Source organism: Patagioenas fasciata, chromosome 19 (assembly GCF_037038585.1).
Source record: "Patagioenas fasciata isolate bPatFas1 chromosome 19, bPatFas1.hap1, whole genome shotgun sequence".
NCBI classification, from domain to species: Eukaryota; Metazoa; Chordata; class Aves; order Columbiformes; family Columbidae; genus Patagioenas; species Patagioenas fasciata.
This window is the reverse complement of record NC_092538.1, coordinates 1,606,161-1,630,149: the sequence shown is the minus strand read 5'-3', so window position 1 is coordinate 1,630,149 and position 23,989 is coordinate 1,606,161. Positions and strand designations below refer to the sequence as shown.

Sequence of the window (23,989 nt, the reverse complement as noted above, 5' to 3'; positions counted from 1 at the left end):
CAACTGTAACAGATCAGTGATACCCAGGGATCCAACTGTAACAGATCAGTGGTACCCAGGGCAGAGCCAGCCAAGGCCCATCCCATACCTGTTCCAGAAGGGAACACCTTGTAAAACCGATCCCGTCACTAACACCTGCGGCTGAACTTCATCAAATGCCGAGATCAGAAGTTTCACGGCACCAGCTGCAACGTTGAGGAGACGAGATCGCCAAGATTTCCAGCAAAAAGGGGGCGCCAGGCCGGGTTCAACCGCCTTGGCCGCTTGGGTCCCACCAGTTCCTCACAATGAGCCAAAGGGGCAAAGCCCACTGTGAGGAGGCTGAGGAGCCTTCATCCAAAGACCCCAAGGACCCCTCCTCAAATGCACCCAGTGCCACTGCGCAGGAGAACAGGGGGCTCAGGGCTGTGGAAACGGTTCTGAGATCACCTCATGAACATGCACAGTTCTGGGGTCATTATGAACACTTACTGTAATTAACACACTTCCTGTTGTTAAAGGTGTGCGTGTTGGGCCGAGCGAATCTCCCGCGCACCCAGCGCTGTTTCGCTTGTGCTCTCATGAACCCGCGTTTAAAGAACACAATTAAAGAATTGGATTAAACAGCAGCGAGAGCCCGCAAGGGGCGACGGCGCCATCGCGGGGCTGCGCGGGGGCTGCACTGCGCAGGCGCGGAGCCGTGTCGGGAAGGGGAGGGACTTCCCGCTGGAAGCGGCACAGCCAATGGGCATCAGGAGGCCGCCTCCAGGCCAATGGCGGCGAGGGACGGGTGCGAGGGACGGTGACGGGCCGGCTGTGTGGCCAATGGCGGTGCCGGGGGCGTGACCATGCAGCCCGCCCCGGGAGCAGCGGCCCGGCCGTGGCGGTTCGTCCCCTGCTGCCGCCGGAGCGCCGCTGCCACGGGCGGGTCCTGCGGCTGCAGCGGCTGCGGGGGCGGGCGGGGGGCCCGGGGCTGCGGCCCCGCTGGCCGGGGCCGGGCGGTCGCCGTGTTGCCCCCGGGCGGTCGCCGTGTTGCCCCCGGGCGGCAGTGGGGGGGTCCCGCTGGTCGCCCCCGCAGTTCCGCGGTTGAAAATCCTCCTCACACCGCGCTGGGACCGCGATCGCCGCCAGTTCCGTCCCGGGTGAGCGGCGGGGACGGATTTGGTTGGTGCAGGGGTTGTGGGGGGCGCGGGGCGGGTCTGGGGGTGCAGGGGAGCTGTGGGGGTTGGGATGCAGCCGGCAGGAGGGACCAGGTTTGGGGGGCCCTGAGTCCCTTTGCGGGGGAGGGGAGGCCCTGCTGACCCTGCCTCCCCCAGCAAATCCCCCTGCGGGGCTCCCCCCGGACCCCCCGATCGGTCTGCGCCCCCCGCGACTCCCTCAAGTCCCCCTGAACCTCAATCCCCCTTTTTGACCCCAAAACAGCCCCAAATGTGCCCCCCAATGTCCCTTTAACACACCCTCCCCCCAGTTCCCCCGCACCGAGGCCTCCAGTGTATAAATTAAATGTGTAACATTAAACGCGACATTTGAACGTTAACTAAAAACCAACAAATGTTGAAGTTTCGTTGAGGTTTTTGTTGAATTTTGGTTTCACGGAAGGGAGCGTTGTTGGAAATTTACTGGGATTAATGTTTTGCTTTAAAAACTTTTTGTATCTCAGAAGTGACCTGAACAGTTTGCTAAAGAACATTCCAAATTAAATTAATTTCCCATTAAATTTCTTGGGATTAAACGTCCGTCAGAGGCAGTGGTGCTTAAACCCCACTGCATTGGTCCCTCTCCGCATTCAAAATCCATAATTAAACAGTTAAATATTTCCCGTAATTAAACCCCTGTGATCTACATTCTGTAGTTTAAAAATGCGGTGACTGAGCGGTTGAACAGCCGATATCGCTCTGAGCGCGTGGCTCAGTCTCTTGATTCATCTCAGTTCATCCCCACCAACCCCGTTGCCGTTCATGGGAATGTACCCGGGTGGATGGAGGGGGCGGGCGGTGGGTGTGGGCTCCCTGGGCTTCAGCAAAGCCTCTGACACCGTCTGCACAGCATCCGCACAGCTGAGCTGGGGAGGGGTGCTCTGGGCAATGGGGAGTGGGGGGTGCAAACTGGCTGAGAGAGAGAAGCCAGAGAGTGGTGGTCAATGGGCAGAGTCCGGTTGAGGCCTGGATCCAGTGCAGGGCCTCAGGGGCCAATATTATTCAATATATTCGTTAACGATTCGGATGAGGGAATTGAGTGACTGTCAGCAGGTTTGCTGGGGACACCAAGCTGGGAGGAGTGGGTGACCCTGGAAGCTGTGCTGCCATCAGAGACCTGGACAGGCTGAAGAGCTGGGGGGGGATAACCTGGTGAGATTTAACAAGGGGAAGTGCAGAGTCCTGCATCTGGGCAGGAACAACCCCAGGGTCAGTATAGGCTGGGGAATGAGCTGTTAGAGAGCAGGGTAGGGAAAGGGAGCTGGGGTCCTGGGGACAGCAGGGTGACCATGAGCCAGCACTGGGCCCTTGGGGCCAGGAAGCCAATGGGACCTGGGGTGGGTTAGAAGGGGGTGGTCAGTAGGTCAGAGAGGTTCTCCTGCCCCTCTGCTCTGCCCTGGGGAGACCACACCTGGAATATTGTGACCAGTTGTGGCCCCTCAGCTCCAGGACAGGGAACTGCTGGAGAGGGTCCAGCGCAGCCACCAAGATGCTGGAGGGAGTGGAGCATCTCCCGTGTGAGGAAAGGCTGAGGGAGCTGGGCTCTTTAGTTTGGAGAAGAGAAGACTGAGGGGTGACCTCATTAATATTTATAAATATATAAAGGGTGAGTGCCAGGAGGATGGAGCCGGGCTCTTCTCGGTGGCAAACAATGATAGGACGAGGGGCAATGGGATCAAGCTGGAACACAAGAGGTTCCACTTAAATTTGAGAAAGAACTTCTTCCCAGTGAGGGTGGCAGAGCCCGGCCCAGGCTGCCCAGGGGGCTGTGGGGTCTCCTTCCCTGCAGACGTTCAAACCCCCCTGGACATGTTCCTGTGCGACCTCTCCTGGGCGTTCCTGCTCCAGCAGGGGATTGCACTGGATGAGCTTTCGAGGTCCCTTCCAGTCCCAAACACACCGTGATACTGTGATACTGTGATTTCTGTGCTAAATCCTTTCCTTTCCCCCCGTGCCAGTGGGGGGGACCCAGAGGACCCACCCAGGCCCCCCCAGGTTTGTGGGAGCAGGACTGGGGAGGGGCCGCTTTTTCCCCCAGCTACGAATATAGAGACAATTTGTACAAAAGCTGTAAAGTGGGGGGAACGGCAACTCGGGGACCCCCAAACCACCACAGGGGGGTCCACATCACCCCATGCGCCCCATCACTTTTGGGGTGTCAGAGCCCCCCCCCATGCAGCTGCCCCTCAGGGGTCCTGGGTGGGTTGTGAGGTCCCTGGGGGGCTGGAGGGGAGAAAGGGGAAAACCTGGGTTTGGGGGGGGTCCCAGGGGTTCTTGCGAGTGGGTCTGGGGGGGGTCTCAGTGGTTTCTGGGATCCCTGGGGGGTCCCTGAGATCAAAAAGAATTTGGAGGCTGGCAGGGAACTTTGTGAGGGGAAGATTGAAACATCCCTTTTCCCTCTGTTTCACAGCCCCAGCTTCTCTTCTCTGCCCTTCCTCCTCTCCCCTTCCTCCTCTCCCCTTCCTCCTCTCCCCTTCCTCCTCTCCCCTTCCTCCTCTCCCCTTCCTCCTCTCCCCTTCCTCCTCTCCCCTTCCTCCTCTCCCCTTCCCTCAGAACCCCATTCTGGTTTGGGATGAAGGGACCTCTGGAGATCATCCAGTCCAACCCCCCTGCTCCCGCGGGGTCCCAGAGCAGATCACACAGGATCCCAGGGGTCTGAATGTCTCACAGAAGGAGACTCCACACCCGCTCTGGGCAGCCTGGGCTGGGCTCTGGCACCTCCCAGCAAGCAAGTTTCTCCTTACGTTCAGATGGAGCCTCCTGTGTTTCAGTTTGTGCCCGATGCCCCTCACCCTGGCGTTGGGCACCACTGAACAGAGTCTGCTCCATCCTGACACCCACCTGAGATATTGATCCCATTGATCACATCCCTCTCAGCTTCTCTTCTCCAGCTCAACAGCCCCATCTCTCTCAGTCTCTCCTGATCAGAATGATGCTCCAGACCCCTCAGCATCTCTGTGTCCCTCCACTGGACTCCCTCCAGTAACTCCTTGTCCTTCTTCAACTGGGGAGCCCAGAACTGGACCCAGAACTGCAGATGCAGCTTCCCCAGGGTGGAGCAGAGGGGGAGGATTCACCTCTCTCACCTGCTGCTCACACTCTTCTTAATAAATATCCCCCAGGTACCCTCGGCCTCGTGACCACAAGGACACATTGGTGACTTGTGGCCAACCTGATGTCACCCAGAACTCCCAAGTCCTTCTTGCAGAGCTGCTTTCCACCGGGTCCACCCCCAAACCGTACTGGTACTGGACCCCTGCTGCCCCAGGAGGGGCCGGTATCGCCCCAGTATCGCGATGGGTGGCACCAACAGCCCCGGTATCGCGATGGGTGGCACCAACAGCCCCGGTATCGCGATGGGTGGCACCGACAGCCCCAGTATCGCGATGGGTGGCACCGACAGCCCCAGTATCGCAATAGCGAGCACTGATGGTCCTGGTATTGCGACAGGTGGCAACAACAGCGCTGGTATCGTCACAACAGCAGTGACGACGGCCCCAGTATCGTGATGGGCAGCAATGATGGCCCCGGTATCGCGATGGGTGGCACCGACGGCCCCGGTATCGCGATGGGTGGCACCGACAGCCCTGGTATCGCGATGGGTGGCACCGACAGCCCCAGTATCGCGATGGGTGGCACCGACGGCCCCGGTATCGCGATGGGTGGCACCGACAGCCCTGGTATCGTGATGGGTGGCACCGACAGCCCCGGTATTGTGATGGGTGGCACCAACAGCGCCCTAACGTGGTGCTCATCAGTAAGAAGGGAGGGAAGGGGGTTGCAGGGCAGCCATTGCTCGGGGTCTGCGGGATCTCCCTGTGCTTGTGGGAGCCCACGAGTCTTTGCATCACGCCTTGCGTTTTATTCTCTCTTCCTCTTTCAATTACTTATCTCACTTGTGTTTTTTTATCTTAGCCCATGAGTTTTCTTACTTTTGCTCCTCATATTCTTCATTCCCATCCTACTGAGGGGTGCGTGGGGCTGCTCTGCCAGCCACGGCTGCCCCACCGCAGCTCCCCAGGCCCTCACGTCTCCGATCCCAGCAACAGCAGTGGCCGCGGCACTGATTTCTTTCCTCTCCCTTTTGCAGCCTCCTTGCGCTCGTCCTCTCCACGCCGATCTCTCCTGGCTTCCTCCAGCTGCTGTGTCCTCTGGGTAAGTGCAGCTCGACCCCTCCCAAGATGCTCTCGAGTTGGCTGGGGCTTCTAAAACAGAGGGAAAAGGGATGTCTCACTTTTCCTCAGGCAGAGTTTCCTCCCAGACCCCTTTTACCCCCTGCGCTCTCCACAGACCCCAGTTACCGTTTCTGTTCCGATGGGGAACATCTCACTGTGCTGTGCATGGCCAAGATGATGAGGACTCTGGACAGGAAATCCCTTCCAAGCGCAGCTTTCCTCTCACCGTTGGGCAGCGACAACAGCCCCGGTATCGCGACAGCAGCACCGACGGCCCCGGTATCGCGACAGCAGCACCGACGGCCCCGGTATCGCGACAGCAGCACCAACAGCCCTGGTATCGCGACGGGCAGCAGTGATGGAGCTGGTATTGCGACGGCAGCACCGACGGCCCTGATATTGTGATGGGCAGTGACAGGGGCCCTGGTATCGTGATGGGCAGAACCAACAGCTCCAGTATCGTGATGGGCAGCACTGACGGTCCCAGTATCGCGACGGCAGCACCGACAGCCCCGGTATCGCAATGGGCAGCAACAACGACCCCGGTATTGCGAAGGGTGGCACCGATGGCCCCGGTATCGCAATAGGGAGCACTGATGGTCCTGGTATCGCGACAGGTGGCAACAACAGCGCTGGTATCGTCACAACAGCAGTGACGACGGCCCCAGTATCGTGATGGGCAGCAACGATGGTCCTGGTAGCGCGATGGGTGGCACCGACGGCCCTGGTATCGCGATGGGTGGCACCGACGGCCCCGGTATCGCGATGGGTGGCACCGACAGCCCCGGTATCGTGACAGCAGTAAATCTCAAGACCTCCCAAAATAAATCCCCCTTCCATCCCTCCTGGTGTGACAAGACCCTTAATTAACATTTCATTAATCAAACAACTCAACCCCCCCGTTGTCACAAATCGCTGCATTAACGAACTTCAACTCATTCCAGAACCCAGTTTATTAAGCAAAGCAGAAAGCGCGTTAAATAGAAAGAAAAACACCAAAACCCCTGTTTCTCGGCTCAGATCGGGGCGCTTTACGGCACCATTTTGCCACCATTTCCCTTTCCGGTTCTTCCCACTGCGAGCAGCCGCTGCCCGTTGATCTCACAGCGGCGTTTTTTCCCAATCTCACAGGATTTCAGCCCAATTCCGGCCCCGTTCCGTGCGCCCCCTGGTGCCGGAGATGACGATCGGGCACCAGCTCTTCCCATCAAACCCGATGCCGAGAAACCAAACCCCCCGCGGTCGCTTCTTCAAACACGCGCAGATTCACCCCTTTTCTCCCCAAAAACCCCCTCTGGATGCGCCGTCCGGTGGGAAAGCCGACGGTGGTTTCGGCGCGGGGGTTTCCTGAGGGCGCAAACCTACCCCGGGCGCTGCTCCGGCGCCGCGATCCCCATTTCGGCTGGTTCCTCGATTTTAAGGCGCTTCGGGGGCGGCTCGGTCCCGGCTTGCGGCTCCGGCATCGCCATTTCGGATGGTTTGTCCTCAATTCTCCAGCGTTTTGGGGGCTGCTTGGTCCCGGCCTGCGGCTCCAGCACCAGCGCTGCAATCACCATTTCAGCTGGTTTCTCCTCAATTTTAAAGCGCTTCAGGGGCGGCTCGGTCCCGGCCTGCGGCTCCGGGATCACCATTTCGGCTGGTTCCCCTTCAATTCTTAAGCGCTTCAGGGGTGGCTTGGTCCCGGCCTGCGGCTCCAGCATCGCCATTTCGGTTGGTTTCTCCTCTATTTTCATGCATTTTGGTGGTGGCTCGGTCTCAGCCGGCGGTTCCGGCGTCACAATCGCCATTTCGGTTGGTTTCTCAATTTCCAAGTGCTTCAGGGGCGGCTCGGTCCCGGCCCGTGGCTCTGGTGCCGCAATCACCGTTTCGGCTGGTTCCTCCTCAATTTTCAGGTATTTTGGTGGTGGCTCGGTCCCGTCCTGCAGCTCCGGTGCCGCAATCACCGTTTCGGCTGGTTCCTCCTCAATTTTCAGGCGCTTTGGGGGCGGCTCCATCCCAGCTTGCAGCTCTGACTCCGGCATCGCCATTTCACCTGGTTTCTCCTTGATTTCAAAGCATTTTGGGGGCGGCTCGCTCCCCACCTGCAGCTCCAGTGCCACAATCACCATTTCAGCTGCTTTCTCCTCAATTTTAACGCATTTTGGGGGCGGCTCGGTCCCGGCCGGTGGCTCTGGTGCTGGCACCACAATCTCCATTTTAGCTGGTTTCTCCTCAATATTCAGGCACTTTGGTGGTGGCTCTGTCCCGGCCTGCGGCTCTGGCTCCGGCATCTCCATTTCAGCTGCTTTCTCCTCAATCTTCACACACGTTGGGGGCGGCTCGGTCCCGGCCTCCGGCTCTGGCTCCGCAATCGCCTTTTCAGCTGCTTTTTCCTCCATTTCCAGGCAATTTGGAGGCGGCTCGGTCCCGGCCTGCAGCTCCCGCACCGGCATCGCCATTTCGCCTGTTTTTTCCTCAATTTGAAAGCATTTTGGGGGCGGCTCGGTCCCCACCTGCGGCTCCGGTGCCAAAATCACCATTTCCGCTGGTTTTCCCTCAATTTTCAGGCACTTTTCGGGCGGCTCGGTCCCGGCCTGTGGCTCTGGCACCGCAATCTCCATTTCGGCTGCTTTCTCCTCAATTTTCAAACACTTTGGCGGTGGCTCAGTCCCGGCCTGCAGCTCCAGTGCTGCAATCTCCATTTCAGCTGCTTTCTCCTCAATTCTTAAGCGCTTCAGGGGTGGCTCAGTCCCGGCCTCCGGCTCCGGCATCGCCATTTCCGCTGGTTTCTCTTCAATTTTAAAGCGCTTCAGGGTGGGCTCGGTCTCAGCCTGCGGCTCCGGCGCTGGCGCCGCAATCACCGTTTCAGCTGGTTTGTCCTCAATTTGCAGGTATTTTGGTGGTGGCTCAGTGTCAGCCTGCAGCTCCGGTCCCACAATCACCATTTTGTCTCGTTTCTCCTCAATTTCCAAGCATCTTGGAGGCGGCTCAGTCCCGGCCTGCGGCTCCAGAACCGGCGCAGCAATCGCCATTTCAGCTGGTTTCTCCTCAATTTCCAGGCCCTTTGGGGGTGGCTCAGTGCCATCCTGCAGCTCTGGTCCCACAATCACCATTTTGGCTGGTTTGCCCTCAATTTTGAAGCACTTTAGGGGCAGCTTGGTCTCAGCCTGCGGCTCCAGCGCCACAGTCACCATTTCAGCTGGTTTCTCTTCAATTTTCACACATTTCAGGGGTGTCTCAGTCCCGGTCTGCGGCTCCAGCGCTGCAATCACCATTTCAGCTGGTTTCTCCTCGATATTCAGGCCCTTTGGGGGTGGCTCGGTGCCATCCTGCAGCTCCGGTCCCGCATTCACCATTTCGGCTGGTTTGTCCTCAATCTTCAAGCATTTTTGGGGCGGCTCGGTCCCCACCTGCGGTTCTGGCACCGCAATCTCCATTACGGCTGGTTTGTCCTCAGTTTCCAAGGATCTTGGGGGCGGCTCGGTGCCATCCTGCAGCTCCGGTCCCGCAATCGCCATTTCAGCTGGTTTCTCCTCAATCTTCAAGCACTTTATGGGCAGCTCGGTCCCGGCCTGCGGCTCCAGAACCAGCGCAGCAATCACCATTTCGGCTGGTTTGTCCTCAATTTCCAAGCCCTTTGGAGTCAGCTCGGTCCCCGCCTGCAGCTCCCGCGCCCGGTGCCACCTCATGTGTGCGTTCTTGCCCCGCATCGTGGCAAACGCCCTGGAAACGGGGCGGAAAACCCAGGTTTTAGTGCTTTTTGGCTTCACCCTCTCTGGGTGCGTTTTGGCGCGGGTCCGGCGCCGTTTCTCGGCTCCGCGCCGGGTGGCTTTAACACCTTTTAACCTCTTTATCCCCAAATAAGCAACAACTCACCTGCCGCACTCAGTGCATGGAAAGGACTCCCCGGCGCCCTCATTTTGGGCCATTTGCTGCTTCATTTTGGCCCTTTCCTCGGGCGAGGGACGGGGCTTCTTCTTCGGGGGCTGGAAAGTGGCCTGGAAAGCAGAGATTCCCCTCATTCCCCCCTTTCACCAAAGGTCGAGAGTGCTGAGAATAAACCAGCTTGGAAACAAGACCCTATGGAACAGCCCATAGAGACAACTCAGCCAGGTGAGGCTAAAAGAGCCAAAACCGGCTCTTTTTGTGACACAAACCACCGCTTTTTGGCAGGGAACTTACAGCAATTCCCTTCGGCGGCGAAGCCAAAACCACAGAATATCCCCCAAACCATTCAAACCCCACCAGGATCGTTAATACCTGGAATCACTGCAATCAACCTGCAGCCAATCGAGCCCATTTCGGGCCCCAAAAGCCGCTTTTTTGGCCTCAAGGCGGTTTTCCTGTGGCACAAATTCCGCGTAAACGCGTTTTCTACCTTCTCCTCGGCCTTTTCCTTGTTTCTCTTGGCTTTTTTGCCCGTCCCTTTTGCTCGGTAGGACTTGAGTTTGGTCGTTTTCTTCCAGATGTAGTAATATTCAACACACTGGGCCACAGTCTTAGTCTGGACCTAAGCGAGGGGATAGGGGCGGTTTAGGATGGAAACGCCGCGGTAAATCACATTTACACCTCGTTTTGTCTCATTCCGGTGCCTTTTTTGCAGCATTAAGCAGGAAAATGACTTTTTGGAGAACGGGAGTTCGATGCGTGACTCAAAAACGCAGCTTTTTGGGTTAAAACCCGATGATTTTGGGGGATTTACCTTCTTGTGGATGCGATAAAAGTCCTTCTTGTGGGTGGCAAAAGCACGGTGGAAAAGCTGCTGCTCCAATGGCGTCCACGTGTCCGAGCCTGCGGGGCAATGAGCGGGTTCGTTATGGGGAACGCAATTAGCAAATGGGGCGGGGGGGTCGTTATCGGCAGCCCAAGATGTTTAAATCAGCGTGGAAAGGGTATCGTGGTGTCTGTTTGTGTCCTGGGGGGGGAATGGGCCCCGTTCCTCGTTTACCTGCGTAATGATAATTGGCCAGAGGGTCCGATTCGGACTTGGGGGGCCCCCCCGAAAGCAGCATCTCCAGCGCCTTCTGCAAGAGGAAGAGGCTCGGGGTTCCCCTTCCATTCGGAGCAGGACGCCCCAAGATGTGATTTTGGGGGTTTTGGGGAGATATCAGGGGGTTTAGGGGAGATATCGGGGGGTTTGGGGGAGGTATCGGGGGGTTTTGGGGTGATATCAGGGGGCTTTGGGGTGATATCAGGGGGCTTTGGGGTGATATAGGGGGGTTTTGGAGAGATATCGGGGGGTTTTGGAGAGATATCATGGGGATTTGGGGTGATATCGGGGAGGTTTTGGGGTGATATCGGGGGGTTTGGGGGAGATATCAGGGGGTTGTGGAGTGATATCGGGGGCATGGGGGTGATACTGGGGCTTTTGGGGGTGATATCAGGGGGTTTGGGGTGATACCGGGGGGTTCTAGGGTGATATCAAGGGGTTTTGGGGAGATATCAGGGTTTTGGCGTGATATCGGGGGGTTTTGGGCAGATACCGGGGGGTTTTGGGGTGACATCGAAGGTTTGTAGGGTGACATCGGGGGGTTTTGGGGTGATATCCGGGGGTTTGGGGTGATATCGGGGGCTTTTGGGGTGATATCAAGGGGTTTTGGGGAGATATCAGGGGGTTTTGGGGTGATATTGGGGGGTACTGTGGTGATATCAGGAGGTTTTCGGGAGATATCAGGGGGTTTGGCGGTGATATCGGGGGCTTTTGGGGAGATATCAAGGGGTTCCGGGGGGATATCAGGGCGTTTGGGGTGATATCGGGGGCTTTGGGGTGATATCAGGGGGTTTTGGAGTGATAGCGGGGGCATAGGGGTGATATTGGGGCTTTTGGGGTGATATCGGGGGGCTTGGGGGTGATATCGGGGGCTTTTGGGGTGATATTGGGGGCTTTGGGGAGATACCGGGAAGTTTGGGGAGATATTGGGGGGTTTGGGGAGATACCGGGGGGTTTTGGGGTTGGGGTGATATCAGGAGATTTTGAGGTGATATCGGGGGGTTTGGGGAAATATCAAGGGGTTTTGGAGTGATATCGGGGGCATGGGGGTGATATTGGGACTTTTGGGGGTGATATCGGAGGGTTCTGGGGTGATATCGAGGGGTTTTGGGGAGATATCAGGGGGTTTCGGATGATATCGAGGGGTTCTGGGGTGATATCAAGGGGATTTGGGGAGATATCAGGGGCTTTTGGGGTGATATCGGGGTGTTTTGGGGAGATATCGGGGTTTTGGGGTGATATCAGGGGGTTTGGGGTGATATTGGGGCTTTTGGGGTGATGTCGGGGGTTTGGGGAGATATCGGGGGGTTTTGGGGAGATATCAAGGGGTTTTGGGGAGATATCAAAGGGGTTTGGGGTGATATCGGGGGCTTTTGGGGTGATATCGGGGTGTTTGGGGAGATATCGGGGGGTTTTGGGGAGATATCAGGGGGTTTTGGAGTGATATCGGGGGCATGGGGGTGATATTGGGGCTTTTCGGGTGATATCGAGGGGTTCTGGGGTGATATCAAGGGGTGTTGGGGAGATATCAGGGGGTTTTGGGGAGATATCATGGGGATTGGGGTGATATCGGGGGTTTTGGGGAGATATCGGGGGTTTGGGGAGATACCAGGGTGTTTTGGGGAAATATCAGCGGTTTTGGGGTGATATCGGGGGCATGGGGGTGATATTGGGGGTTTTGGGGAGATATCGGGGGTTTGGGGAGATACCAGGGTGTTTTGGGGAAATATCAGCGGTTTTGGGGTGATATCGGGGGCATGGGGGTGATATTGGGGCTTTTGGGGTGATATCGGGGGGCTCTGGGGTCACATCAAGGGGTTTTGGGGAGATATCAGGAGGTTTTGGGGTGATATTGGGGGGTTTGAGGGAGATATCGGGGGTTTTGGGGAGATATCGGGCGTATGGGGGCGATATTGGGGGGCTTTGGGGGTGATATCGGGGGGTTTGGGGTGATATCAGGGGGTTTGGGGTGATATCGGGTGGTTTTGGGGTCACTCACCATCAGGTCGCCGCGCGCTGCGTGCAGGCAGTGCAGGGCCAGCTCCAGGTTGGGGACGGCGCCGGGGACGGTGCTGGAGCTCCCAGGGATGGCACTGGAGCTCCCAGGGATGGCGCTGGAGCTCCCGGGGATGGCACTGGAGCTCCCGGGGACGGCACTGGAGCTCCCGGGGACGGCACTGGAGCTCCCAGGGATGGCACTGGAGCTCCCGAGGATGGCACTGGAGCTCCCAGGGATGGCACTGGAGCTCCCGGGGACGGCACTGGAGCTCCCAGGGATGGCACTGGAGCTCCCGAGGATGGCACTGGAGCTCCCAGGGATGGCACTGGAGCTCCCGAGGATGGCACTGGAGCTCCCAGGGATGGCGCTGGAGTTCCCGAGGATGGCACTGGAGCTCCCGGGGTGGCGCTGGAGCTCCCAGGGACGGCACTGGAGCTCCCGAGGATGGCACTGGAGCTCCCGAGGATGGCACTGGAGCTCCCAGGGGTGGCGCTGGAGCTCCCAGGGACGGCACTGGAGCTCCCAGGGATGGCACTGGAGCTCCCAGGGATGGCACTGGAGCTCCCAGGGACGGCACTGGAGCTCCCAGGGATGGCACTGGAGCTCCCGGGGATGGCGCTCGAGTTTCCAGGGATGGCACTGGAGCTCCCGGGGATGGCACTCGAGCTCCTGGGGATGGTGCTGGAGTTCCCCAGGATGGCACTGGAGCTCCCAGGGACGGCACTGGAGCTCCCAGGGATGGCACTGGAGCTCCCGGGGATGGCACTGGAGCTCCCGGGGACGGTGCTGGAGCTCGCCATGGACAGCAGGGTCAACACTGCAACCGACACGGGGTGGGGGAAATGGGGTGATGGGACATGGGGATGTTGGGGTTCAGGGGGGAAATGGGGTGATATGAGGTGGGGATGTTGGGGTTTGGGGGGGAAAGGGGGATGTGACATGGGGGTGTTGGGGTTTGGGGAAAGGGGGATGTGACATGGGGGTGTTGGGGGGAAAGGGGGATGTGACATGGGGGTGTTGGGGTTTGGGGAAAGGGGGATGTGACATGGGGATGTTGGGGTTTGGGGAAAGGGGGATGTGACATGGGGGTGTTGGGGTTTGGGGAAAGGGGGATGTGACATGGGGGTGTTGGGGTTTGGGGAAAGGGGGATGTGACATGGGGGTGTTGGGGTTTGGGGAAAGGGGGATGTGACATGGGGGTGTTGGGGTTTGGGGAAAGGGGGATGTGACATGGGGGTGTTGGGGGGAAAGGGGGATGTGACATGGGGGTGTTGGGGTTTGGGGAAAGGGGGATGTGACATGGGGGTGTTGGGGTTTGGGGAAAGGGGGATGTGACATGGGGGTGTTGGGGGGAAAGGGGGATGTGACATGGGGGTGTTGGGGTTTGGGGAAAGGGGGATGTGACATGGGGGTGTTGGGGTTTGGGGAAAGGGGGATGTGACATGGGGGTGTTGGGGTTTGGGGAAAGGGGGATGTGACATGGGGGTGTTGGGGTTTGGGGGTGGAAATATGGGATCCAACAAGGAAAAGCTGGGGTTTTTCAAGGAAAAGCGTGATACGACAATGGGTACGATTCAAGGAAAAGTTGGAGTTGGTCAAGAAAAGATGCGATATGATAAAGGAAATGTTGGGGTTTGTCAAGAAAAGGTGCAATAGGACAAGGAAAAGTTGGGTTTTGTTGAGAAAAGACGTGATAGGACAATGGAAACGTTGGGTTTTGTCAAGAAAAGACACGATAGGACAAGCAAAAGTTGGGTTTATGTCAAGAAAAGACACGATAGGACAAGGAAAAGTTGGGTTTGGTTGAGAAAAGATGCGATAGGACAAGGAAAAGTTGGAGTTGGTCAAGATAAGACGCAATAGGACAAGGAAAAGTTGGGTTTATGTCAAGAAAAGACAATAGGACAAGGAAAAGTTGGCTTTTGTCAAGAAAAGATGCGATAGGACAAGGAAAAGTTGGGTTTATGTCACGAAAAGACATGATAGGTCAAGGAAAAGTTGGAGTTGGTCAAGATAAGACGCAATAGGACAAGGAAAAGTTGGGTGTATGTCAAGAAAAGATGCAATAGGACAACAGAAACGTTGGGTTCTGTCAAGAAACGATGTGAGAAGACAAGGAAAAGTTGGGTTTTGTTGAGAAAAAATGCGATAGGACAAGGAAAAGTTGGGTTTTGTTGAGAAAAGATGCGATAGGACAATGGAAACGTCAGAGTTGGTCAAGAAAAGGTGCGATACAACAATGGGTACGATACGAGAAGGAAAAGTTGGGTTTATGTTGGGTTTTGGGGACAAAAGGCGCGATACGGGACAGCGGAAAACGAGCCAACCAGGTGGAGCGGAGAGCAAGAAAGACATGGAGAAACATCACTATTTCTACCCAAAAGGCAGCGTTGGGAGCCCCAAGAGCAGCGACGACCCCCCCGGTGCCCAGGTGGGGTGGGCCAGGCACCCAATGCGTGCGATACCTGGGTCGGGCACCTGCGGGTCGGTGTCCATGTCCCCCCAGGGCTTCCAGACCAGCTCCGCGCGCTGCTCGTCCTGCTGCGCCTGCGCTGGGTCGCGCAGGGCCAGCAGCTCCGCCTGGAAGCCGCTCCCCACGTTGATCTGCCTGGAGAGGGGACGGGAGGCGGTGACGGGGACCGCAGCGGTGCGGCGGGGGGGACGGGGGCGTTCTGAGCGCTCACGGCATCATCGTGCTCTGATCGGCACCAAAACCGCGCGGTTCGGCCGAAAACCACAGGGATTCGCTCCGAGACGCGGCAGAGTGGGAGAGACACCCTGCGAGGGCTCGGAACAACAAAGCGTTGCCGGGGTTCCGCCGTGACATCAGCGCCGCCGGTGACATCAGCGCCTCGTGTTCCGTTCGGAATGGACGTCAATGGGTCCTGGTGGGCCAAACGAGGGGCAGGAAAAGCGCGACGCACCCGTTTTGCGCCCGTTTTTGGTGGTTTGGGGACTCACGGCCGGACGCTGATTTTGGGGGCGTCCTTCACCAGGCACAATCCCAAGTCGCCGTCCATTCTGCCTGCGGGATATTGAGAAATAGAGGGGAAAAACAACGCTCGCGATCAAAATCATCGTGCCGAGACCGTTCCTCGGCGTCACAACCACAAATTGTCCCAATTCCCATCGTTTTGGTGAAATCGGTCGCTGATGGATCATCCCAATGGGGTTTTGCAGTCGATCGCAGCACTCGGGTGGTTTTTACACCCGATATCGCAGCAAAACGCTGGGGGGTTGTTTCCATCCCATATTCCACAAAATCACCCATTTTGGGGGTTTTTGGGGAGCATGAGCTCTGCGTTTGTCACCACAAACCAGCGAGGGGACGCCGAACCCAAACCGGGTTCACCGGGCGGTTTTACACCGGGATCGCTCGGCTCGGGTTGAGATAAACCCCCCGTAAACCACAACCATAAAGCGGGGTGTTCCCCCCAAAGCGCTACGTGGGGACATCTGCATCGCACCGAATTAACCCTGCGGGGCGGCCGAAAGCGCTTCAATCCCGGTGTCGGGATCACGAGGGGTTTCGGCCTCCGTCGCCTCTTTTGCTGCGAGATCTTCCCATCCGGAGACTCATTTTCGGTGAGCTGGGCAACATCGAACAAAAAAAGGGTTAAAGGTGGAAAACGCAGAAAATCACACGGGCGTTTATCTGCTTTTCCTCCTTTTTTGGCTCAAAAGCAAGCGGCGAACCCCAAAATGAGGGGTCTGGGGACCCACCAGTCCTGCTGATGCTTCCTCCCTTTCACCCAACTCGAGGCGATCGCCGGGTTCCGTATTTCGGATCAATAACCCAGCGGGAGCCTGGAGCCTCCCAGAGCCCGTCCCTGGGGTAGCGGCCGCCGAGCGCGTCCCCATAGCGTTATTTGGGTGTAATTTGGGGGGTTCTGGGGCACGTAGCACCCTTGGTTCAGCCAGGGACACACACACGGGTGCTCCGGGAAGCGACTCCGGCGCCGCCGGTTGCCGAATCATCGCACAACCATCCAAGTACTCCTCACCCACCTCGTTCCTTGTCACCGGAACCAACACCGGGATCACCAGGGGGGTTTTCGGACAGCGTCGGGGGTTCGGAGGCGGCGTTTCCATCTCCCAACGATGGTTTCGCGGTGTTTGCATCGCCCGCGTCGCGCACCTGAGCACAAACGGAACCGGGAGCGTCGGTGGCGCTGGAGGATATCAAAGCGCTTTGCAAACTGCTCTTCCCAATTATTTCTCCGTTATATAACGAGGATAATAAAACCCGCTACGCTAAACACGACCCAAACCGGGCGGGAGCGCGCAACGCGAATCTTTACACCGCAGCGATTCCCTATTTCTCGTTTTCTCACCCCGTCGTCTCCACTCAATCGGCAGCGACGTTCACAAATCATCCAATTACGCACAATTTGGTAACGACCCCCGCAAAGGGCTTCGACGGCACCGCCGTCCCCCCCGCCGCCTTCGCTCAGATCCCCGCTCAATGAGCAGCACCCATGGGTGCCCGTTACCTGCCCCCTCTCGGTGTCCACCGACCACCCGTGGTTCCGGCAGATGGAGACGCCGCCATCATCAACTGGAGCAGCCGCCAAGTGGCTAAAGTGACAAAAATCAGGATAAATAGGTAAAAAAATCAACATGATAAAGCCGCGGCGCTTTTAGAACAGATGGCGTAGTCGGCGCTGAAGCTCCAGGCAGGTGGAGCTTGCCCGGTGGAATCAATCGGCGTTCGGTCTCAAAGGTTTCAACCCAAAAGGGTTAAATAACAAGGATTAATAAATACTGACCCTCATTAATAAATACTGATTGTCACTAATAAACAGTGACCGTCACTAATAAATACTGATCGTTATTAATAAATACTGACCATCATTAATAAATACTGATCATCATTAATAAATACTCACAATCATTTATCGATGCTGTCATTAATAAATACTGACTGTTATTAATAAATACTGATCATCATTAATAAATACTCGCCATCATTAATCAATACTGATCATCATTAATAAATAGTGACCGTCATTAATAAATACTGATCATCATTAATAAATACTAATCATCCTTAATAAATGCCATCATTAATCAATACTGATTGTCATTAAGAAATACTGACCGCCATTAATAAATACTGGCCGTTATTAATAAATACTGGTGGTTATTAATAAATACTAATTGTCATTAATAAATACTAACCATCATTAATAAATACTGGTTGTTATTAATAAATACTGATCACTATTAATAAATTATGACCATCATTAGTAAATACTGATCATTAGTGATCAGGCTCAGGTTGGGCTCCAGGTTGGGCTCAAGGCTCAGATTGGGCTCCAGGCTCAGGTTGGGCTCTAGGTTGGGCTCCAGGCTCAGGTTGGGCTCCAGGTCAGGCTCAAGGCTCAGGATGGGCTCCAGGTTCAGGTTGGGCTCCAGGCTCAGGTTGGGCTCCAGGTCGGGCTCCAGGCTCAGACTGGGCTCCAGGTCAGGCTCAAGGCTCAGGTTGGGCTCCAGGCTCAGGTCGGGCTCCAGGCTCAGGTTGGGCTCCAGGTCGGGCTCCAGGCTCAGACTGGGCTCCAGGTCGGGCTCCAGCGCTTCCCCGCAGAGCAGCCCGGGGCTCTGGGCAAAGCCACGCAGCTCGTCGCCCAAGGGAAACAGGTCCATGGTCACCGGGCTCCAAACACCCCGGAGCAAAAACCAGAGCGGCCCCAGGACACCCGGGCTCCCAAAGAGCCTGGAAAAGGGACACAAAGAGTTAAATTGGGGGGAGTGAAGTGGCTGCTGATGCTGAGAAACCCCCGGGGGTTCGGGGCTGGGGGGAAAGGGGGGATCTGTATGAAAACTGCTCTGGGGAAAAGGGGGGAAGGGGTTGGGCTGCACGGGAATGGGAGGAGGGACGGGAAAACGGGAGAGGGAAACGGGGAAGAGGGAAAAGGGGGAAAAGGGGGAAAAAGGGGGGAAAGAGGGAAAAGGGGGAAAAAGGGAAAAGAGGGGAAAAGGGGGGAAAGAGGGAAAAGGGGGAAAAAGCAAGGAAAGAGGGAAAAGGGGGAAAAAGGGGGGAAAGAGGGAAAAAGGGGGGAAAGAGGGAAAAAGAGGGAAAAAGCGAGGAAAGAGGGAAAAGAGGGAAAAAGGGGGGAAAGAGGGAAAAATAGGGAAAAAGCGAGGAAAGAGGGAAAGGGGGGGAAAAGGGAAGAAACAGGGATAAAAGGGGAAAAGACGGATAAGATGGAAAGAGGGGGGAAGAGGGAAAGGGGGGAAAGAAGGGAAAAGAGGGAAGAGGGAAAAGGGGAGAAAAGGGGGGAAAGAGGAAAAAGGGGGAAAAGGGGGGAAAAGGGAAAAAGGGGGAAGAGGGAAAAGAGGGGGAAGAGGGGGGGAAGAGGAAAAAGAGGGAAAAAGGGGGCAAAGAGGGATAAAGGGGAAAGAGGGAAAAGAGGGAAAAAGGGGGGAAGAGGGAAAAGGGCGGAAAGAGGGAAAAGAGGGATAAAGGGGGAAAGAGGGAAAAGGCGGAAAAGGGGGGGAAGAAGGAAAAAGGGAGAAAAAGGGGGAAAAGAGGGGGAAGAGGGAAAAAGGGGGGAAAGGGAGAAAAAGGGGGGAAACAGGGATAAAGGGGGAAAGAGGGAAAAGAGGGAAAAAGGGGGGGAAAAGGGGGAAGAGGGAAAGGGGGGAAAGAGGGAAAAGAGGGAAAAACGGCGGAAAGAGGGAAAAGAGGGAAAAAGGGGGGGAAGGGAAAAAGGGGGGAAAGAGGGATAAAGGGGGAAAGAGGGAAAAGAGGGAAAAGGGGGATGAAAGAGAGAAAAAGTCTGTGGGGGGATTGATGGCGGATCCGCCCCAGCCCCGGGGTCTCTCCTGGAGGGGAGGGACGGGGGGGCTCCAGCGGGGGTGCTGAGGAGATGAGGGGACACGAGGGGCCCCGAGGGACACGAGGGGACGATGAGGGGACCCGAGGGACACGAGGGGACACGATGGGACATGAAGGGACACGAGGGACCCGACGGGACGCGATCTCCTCACCCGGTGTTTCCCGCCCCGGCGCTTCCCGCCCGCCGGCGCCGCGGCCACGCCCCCTCGCCGCCGGCCACGCCCCCTCGCCGGCGTCACGTGCCGGGAGTGTGTGGCGGGAAAAGGCGGGAGGGAGGAGAGGGAGGCGCCGCCGTTTTGGTGGAGGTTGTGAGGGGAGCTGGGGGTCGGCGTGAGGGGCATTGGGGGTCGGTGTGGGGGGAGGAATTGGGGTCGGCGTGAGGGGCATTGGGGGTCGGTGTGAGGGGGGGATTTGGGGGGCAGTGTGGTGGTGGGGATTTGGGGTCGGTGTGAGGGGGGAATTGGGGGGCGGTGTGGGGGAGAAACTGAGGGTCGGTGTGAGCGGGACATTGGGGGTCGGTGTGGGGAGGAATTGAGGATCGGTGGGGGGGGCTTGGGGGGTCGGTGTGAGGGGGAATTGGGGGTCGGTGTGGGGGAAGTTGGGGGTTGGTCTGGGGAGGATTTGAGGGGTCAGTGTGGGGAGGATTTGGGGGTCGATGTGAGGGGCATTAGGGGTTGGTGTGGGGGGCAGGAACTGGGGGTCAGTGTGTGGGGGGGCATTGGGGGTCGGTGCGAGGGGGAATTAGGGTCCAGTGGGGGGGCACTGGGGGTCGGTGTTTGAGGGGGGAATTGGGGGGTCGGTGTGGGGGGGTCAGTGCAGGGGGGGCCTTGGGGGTCGGTGTGAGGGGGCATTGGGGGTCAGTCTGGGGAGGAATTGGGGGTCGGTGTGGGGGGGGGGCATTGGGGATCAGTGTGGGGGGAATTGGGGGTCGGTGTGGGGGGGAATTGGGGTCTGGTGTGGCGGGGGGGACATTGGGGGTCGGTGTGAGGGGGAATTGGGGGTCGGTGTGGGGGGGAAGTTGGGGGTTGGTCTGGGGAGGATTTGAGGGGTCAGTCTGGGGAGGATTTGGGGGTCGATGTGAGGGGCATTAGGGGTTGGTGTGGGGGGCGTTGGGGGTCAGTGCGAGGGGGAATTAGGGTCCGGGGGGGGATTGGGGGTCGGTGTTTGAGGGGGGAACTGGGGGGTTGGTGTGCGGGGGCGGCCTTGGGGGTCGGTGTGAGGGGGCATTGGGGGTCAGTCTGGGGAGGAATTGGGGGTCGGGGGGGCATTTGGGGGTCGGTGGGGGGGAGCTGGGGGTCGGGGTTTGGGGGGAGCTGGGGGTCGGGTGGGGGGTGGATTGAGGGTCGGTGTGAAGGGAATGGGGGGACCATGAGGGGAACGGAGGCGCAGAAACAACTTTACAGCCTCCGGAGCCATGAACCTCCACACCCCGCAGGGCTCCAGAGCAGCTGCGTTCGTTTCGCCGTCGGGCGCAAGGGGAGCGATGGTTCCACCCCTCGTGCGCCGCTCCGAGCGGCAGGAGCTGCGTTTAAATACAGCGAGGTGCTCGTGTCCCAACGACCCCGGAGCGCCCGCGCACATCCATAACCTTTCCCGCTCATCACTGCCGTAGTCTCCGCCTGGACGCCCCCTGTTCGCCTGCGCGGCGCCACCTGGTGCTCTGGAGGAGGGGTCTTTGGATGAAGGCTCCTTCAGCTTCCTCACGTTTGGCTCCTTGTGTTGAATGGACTGGGACCCAAGCTTCAGGTCGGTTGAACCCAGCCTGGCACCCCCTTTTTGCTGTAAATCTCGGTTCTCTCGTCCCCTCGAGTTCACAGCTGGTGCCGTAAAACTCCTGATCCTGGCACTGCTGGGTTCTGGTTTCCTTACCATGAGTTCACCTAAAGCTCTGAACTAAGCACTCGTTGTGTGGCTCAGCCCTAAAGTGTTGGCTCGTTAGTGGGCACCCAATTATGTTTTGTTAACCCTTAAAATGTTCGTGCCCTCTATCAGACCCAGGAGTTCGGGCGGGGATTCAGTTCAGGAGGGACCCGGGAGTAACCCTAAGGACCCAGTAGTTGGGGGGTGTCAAGGGTTAAGATCGTGAAACTGTGGGGACCCCTAATGTCCCCAGGGGCCATTGTGACATCCTGGGGACCCTGCATTGTCCCCAGGGTGTTGTGACACCATGGGGACCCACTTTGTCCCCAGGGCCCATTGTGACGTCTCAGGATCCCCCATTGTCCCCAGGGCCCATTGTGACATTCTGGGGACCCCAAATGTCCCCAGGGCCCATTGTGACATTCTGGGGACCCCTCTTTGTCCCCAGGGCCCATTGTGGCACCATGGGGACCCCCTTTGTCCCCAGGGCCCATTGTGACATCCCAGAACCCCAATTTGTCCTCAGGGCCCATTGTGACATCCTGGGGACCCCCTTGTCCCCAGGGCCCATCGTGGCACCGAGGGGACCCCCCCCCCCTAGTCCCCAGGGCCCATTGTGGCACCATGGACACCTCCTTTGTCCCCAGGGCCCATTGTGACATCTCAGGACCCCACCTTGTCCCCAGGGTCCCTTCTGACAGGGTGGGGACCCCCCTTTCTCCCCAGGGCTCATTGTGACGTCCCAGGACCCCTCGTTGTCCCCAGTGCCCATTGTGACATCCTGGGGACCCCCCTTGTCCCCAGGGCCCATTGTGAAATCCGGGGAACCCCCTGGTCTCCAGGGCCCATAGTGGTACCGTGGGGACTCGTCCTGTCACTTGGGTCCATTGTGACACCATGGGGACCCCGCCTTTGTCCCCAGTACCCATTGTGACATCCTGGCGACCCCTTTGTCCCCGGGGCCCATTGTGACATCCTGGGGACCCCCCTTTGTCCCCAAGGCCCATTGTGACACCGTGGGGACCCCACTTCTTTCCAGGACCCATTGTGGCATTCTGGGGACTTCCTTTGTCCCCAGGGCCCATTGTGACATCCTGGAGACCCCCTTTATCCCCAGAGCTCGTTGTCGCACCATGGGGACCCCCTTTGTCACTGGGGCCCATTGTGACATCCCAGGACCCCCCATTGTCCCCAGGGCCCATTGTGACACCGTGGGGACCCCGCCTTTTCCCCAGGGCCCATTGTGACGTCTCAGGACCCCCTTTGTCCCAGGGCCCACTGTGGCACCATGGGGACCCCCTTTGTCCTCTGGGCCCATTGTGACATTCCAGGACCCCACTTTGTCCCCAGGGCCCATTGTGACACCGTGGGGACCCCCCTTGTCCCCAGGGCCCATTGTGACAATTAAGGGACCCCCTTTGTCCCCAGGGCCCATTTTGACATCCCAGGACCGCATTTTGTCCCCAGTGCTCATTGTGAAATTCTGGGGACCCCCCTTGTCCTCAGGGCTCATTGTGACAGCCGAGGACCTTACTTTGTCCCCAGGGTCCTTTGTGTCATCCGGAGGACCCCCTCGTCTCCAGTGCCCATTGTGACATCCCAGGACTCCACTTTGTCCCCAGGTCCAACTGTGACACCGTAGGGACTCTCTTTGTCCCCAGGGCACATTGTGACAGAGTGGGGAACCCCCTTGTCCCCAGGGCCTATTGTGACATCCTGGGGACCCCCCTTTGTCCCCAGATCCCATTGTGACATCCTGGGAACCCCCTCGTCTCCAGTGCCCACTGTGACATCCCAGGACTCCACTTTGTCCCCAGGTCCAACTGTGACACCGTAGGGACCCTCTTTGTCCCCAGGGCCCATTGTGACAGAGTGGGGAACCCCGTTGTCCCCAGGGTCCATTGTGACTTCCCAAGATCCCCCTTGTCCCCAGTGCCCATTATGACATCCCAGGACCCCACTTTGTCCCCAGGGCCCATTGTGACACCATGGGGACCCCGCCTTGTCCCCAGGGCCCATAGTGGCACCATGGGGACCCCCCTTGTTACTGGGGAACCATTGTGACACCATGGGCCCCCCGCTTTGTCCCCAGTGCCTATTGTGACATCCCAGGACCCATCTTTGTCCCCAGGGCCCATTGTGGCACCATGGGGACCACCTTTGTCCCCAGGGCCCATTGTGACATCCCAGGACCTCTCATTGTCCCCAGGGCCAATTGTGACATCCTGGGGACCCCCCTTTGTCCCCAGATCCCATTGTGACATGCTGGGGACCCCCATTATCCCCAGAGCTCATTGTGGCACCATGGGGACACCCTGTGTCACTGGGGCCCACTGTGACATCCCAGTGTCCCCCTTGTCCCCAGGGCCCATTGTGACACTGTGGGGACCCCCCTTGTCCCCAGGGCCCATTGTGACATCCTGGGGACCCCCCCTTGTCCACAGGGCCCATTGTGACATTTTGGGACTCCACTTTGTCCCCAGTGCTCATTGTGAAATTCTGGGGACCCCCCTTGTCCTCAGGGCCCATTGTGACAGCCGAGGACCTTACTTTGTCCCCAGGGTCCTTTGTGTCATCCGGAGGACCCCCTCGTCTCCAGCGCCCATTGTGACATCCCAGGACTCCACTTTGTCCCCAGGTCCAACTGTGACACCGTAGGGACTCTCTTTGTCCCCAGGGCACATTGTGACAGAGTGGGGAACCCCCTTGTCCCCAGTGCCCATTGTGACATCCTGGGGACCCTCTTTGACCCCAGTGCCCATTGTGACATCCTGGGGACCCCCTTGTCCCCAGGGCCCATCGTGGCACCATGGGGATCCTCCTTGTCCCCAGTGCCCATTGTGACACCGTGGGGACCCCCCCTTTGTCCCCAGGGCCCATTGTGACAGGGTTGGACACCCCTTGTCCCCAGAGCCCATTGTGATATCGTGGGGAGCCCCCTTTGTCCCCAGGGCCCATTGTGTCATCCCA

At 58.1% G+C, this 23,989-nt stretch overlaps 2 protein-coding genes across 2 annotated transcripts; one reads left to right on the top strand and one right to left on the bottom strand.

Moving 5' to 3' along the window:
* Positions 1–752: 752 nt before the first annotated feature.
* Positions 753–5,755, top strand: LOC139829492 (uncharacterized). The gene is made up of 4 exons (XM_071817140.1): positions 753–781; positions 834–1,121; positions 5,266–5,330; positions 5,466–5,755. The coding sequence occupies exons 1-4, from the start codon at positions 753–755 to the stop codon at positions 5,753–5,755; spliced, it is 672 nt and encodes a 223-aa protein (XP_071673241.1).
* Positions 5,756–6,285: 530 nt separating this feature from the next.
* On the bottom strand, positions 6,286–15,007 carry LOC139829491 (uncharacterized). Its single transcript, XM_071817139.1, has 7 exons — positions 15,003–15,007; positions 12,319–12,454; positions 10,278–10,353; positions 10,032–10,120; positions 9,708–9,839; positions 9,206–9,327; positions 6,286–9,052 (listed from the first exon to the last, which is right to left on the bottom strand). The coding sequence occupies exons 1-7, from the start codon at positions 15,005–15,007 to the stop codon at positions 6,712–6,714; spliced, it is 2,901 nt and encodes a 966-aa protein (XP_071673240.1). The 3' UTR covers positions 6,286–6,711.
* Between the last annotated feature and the right edge of the window lie 8,982 nt (positions 15,008–23,989).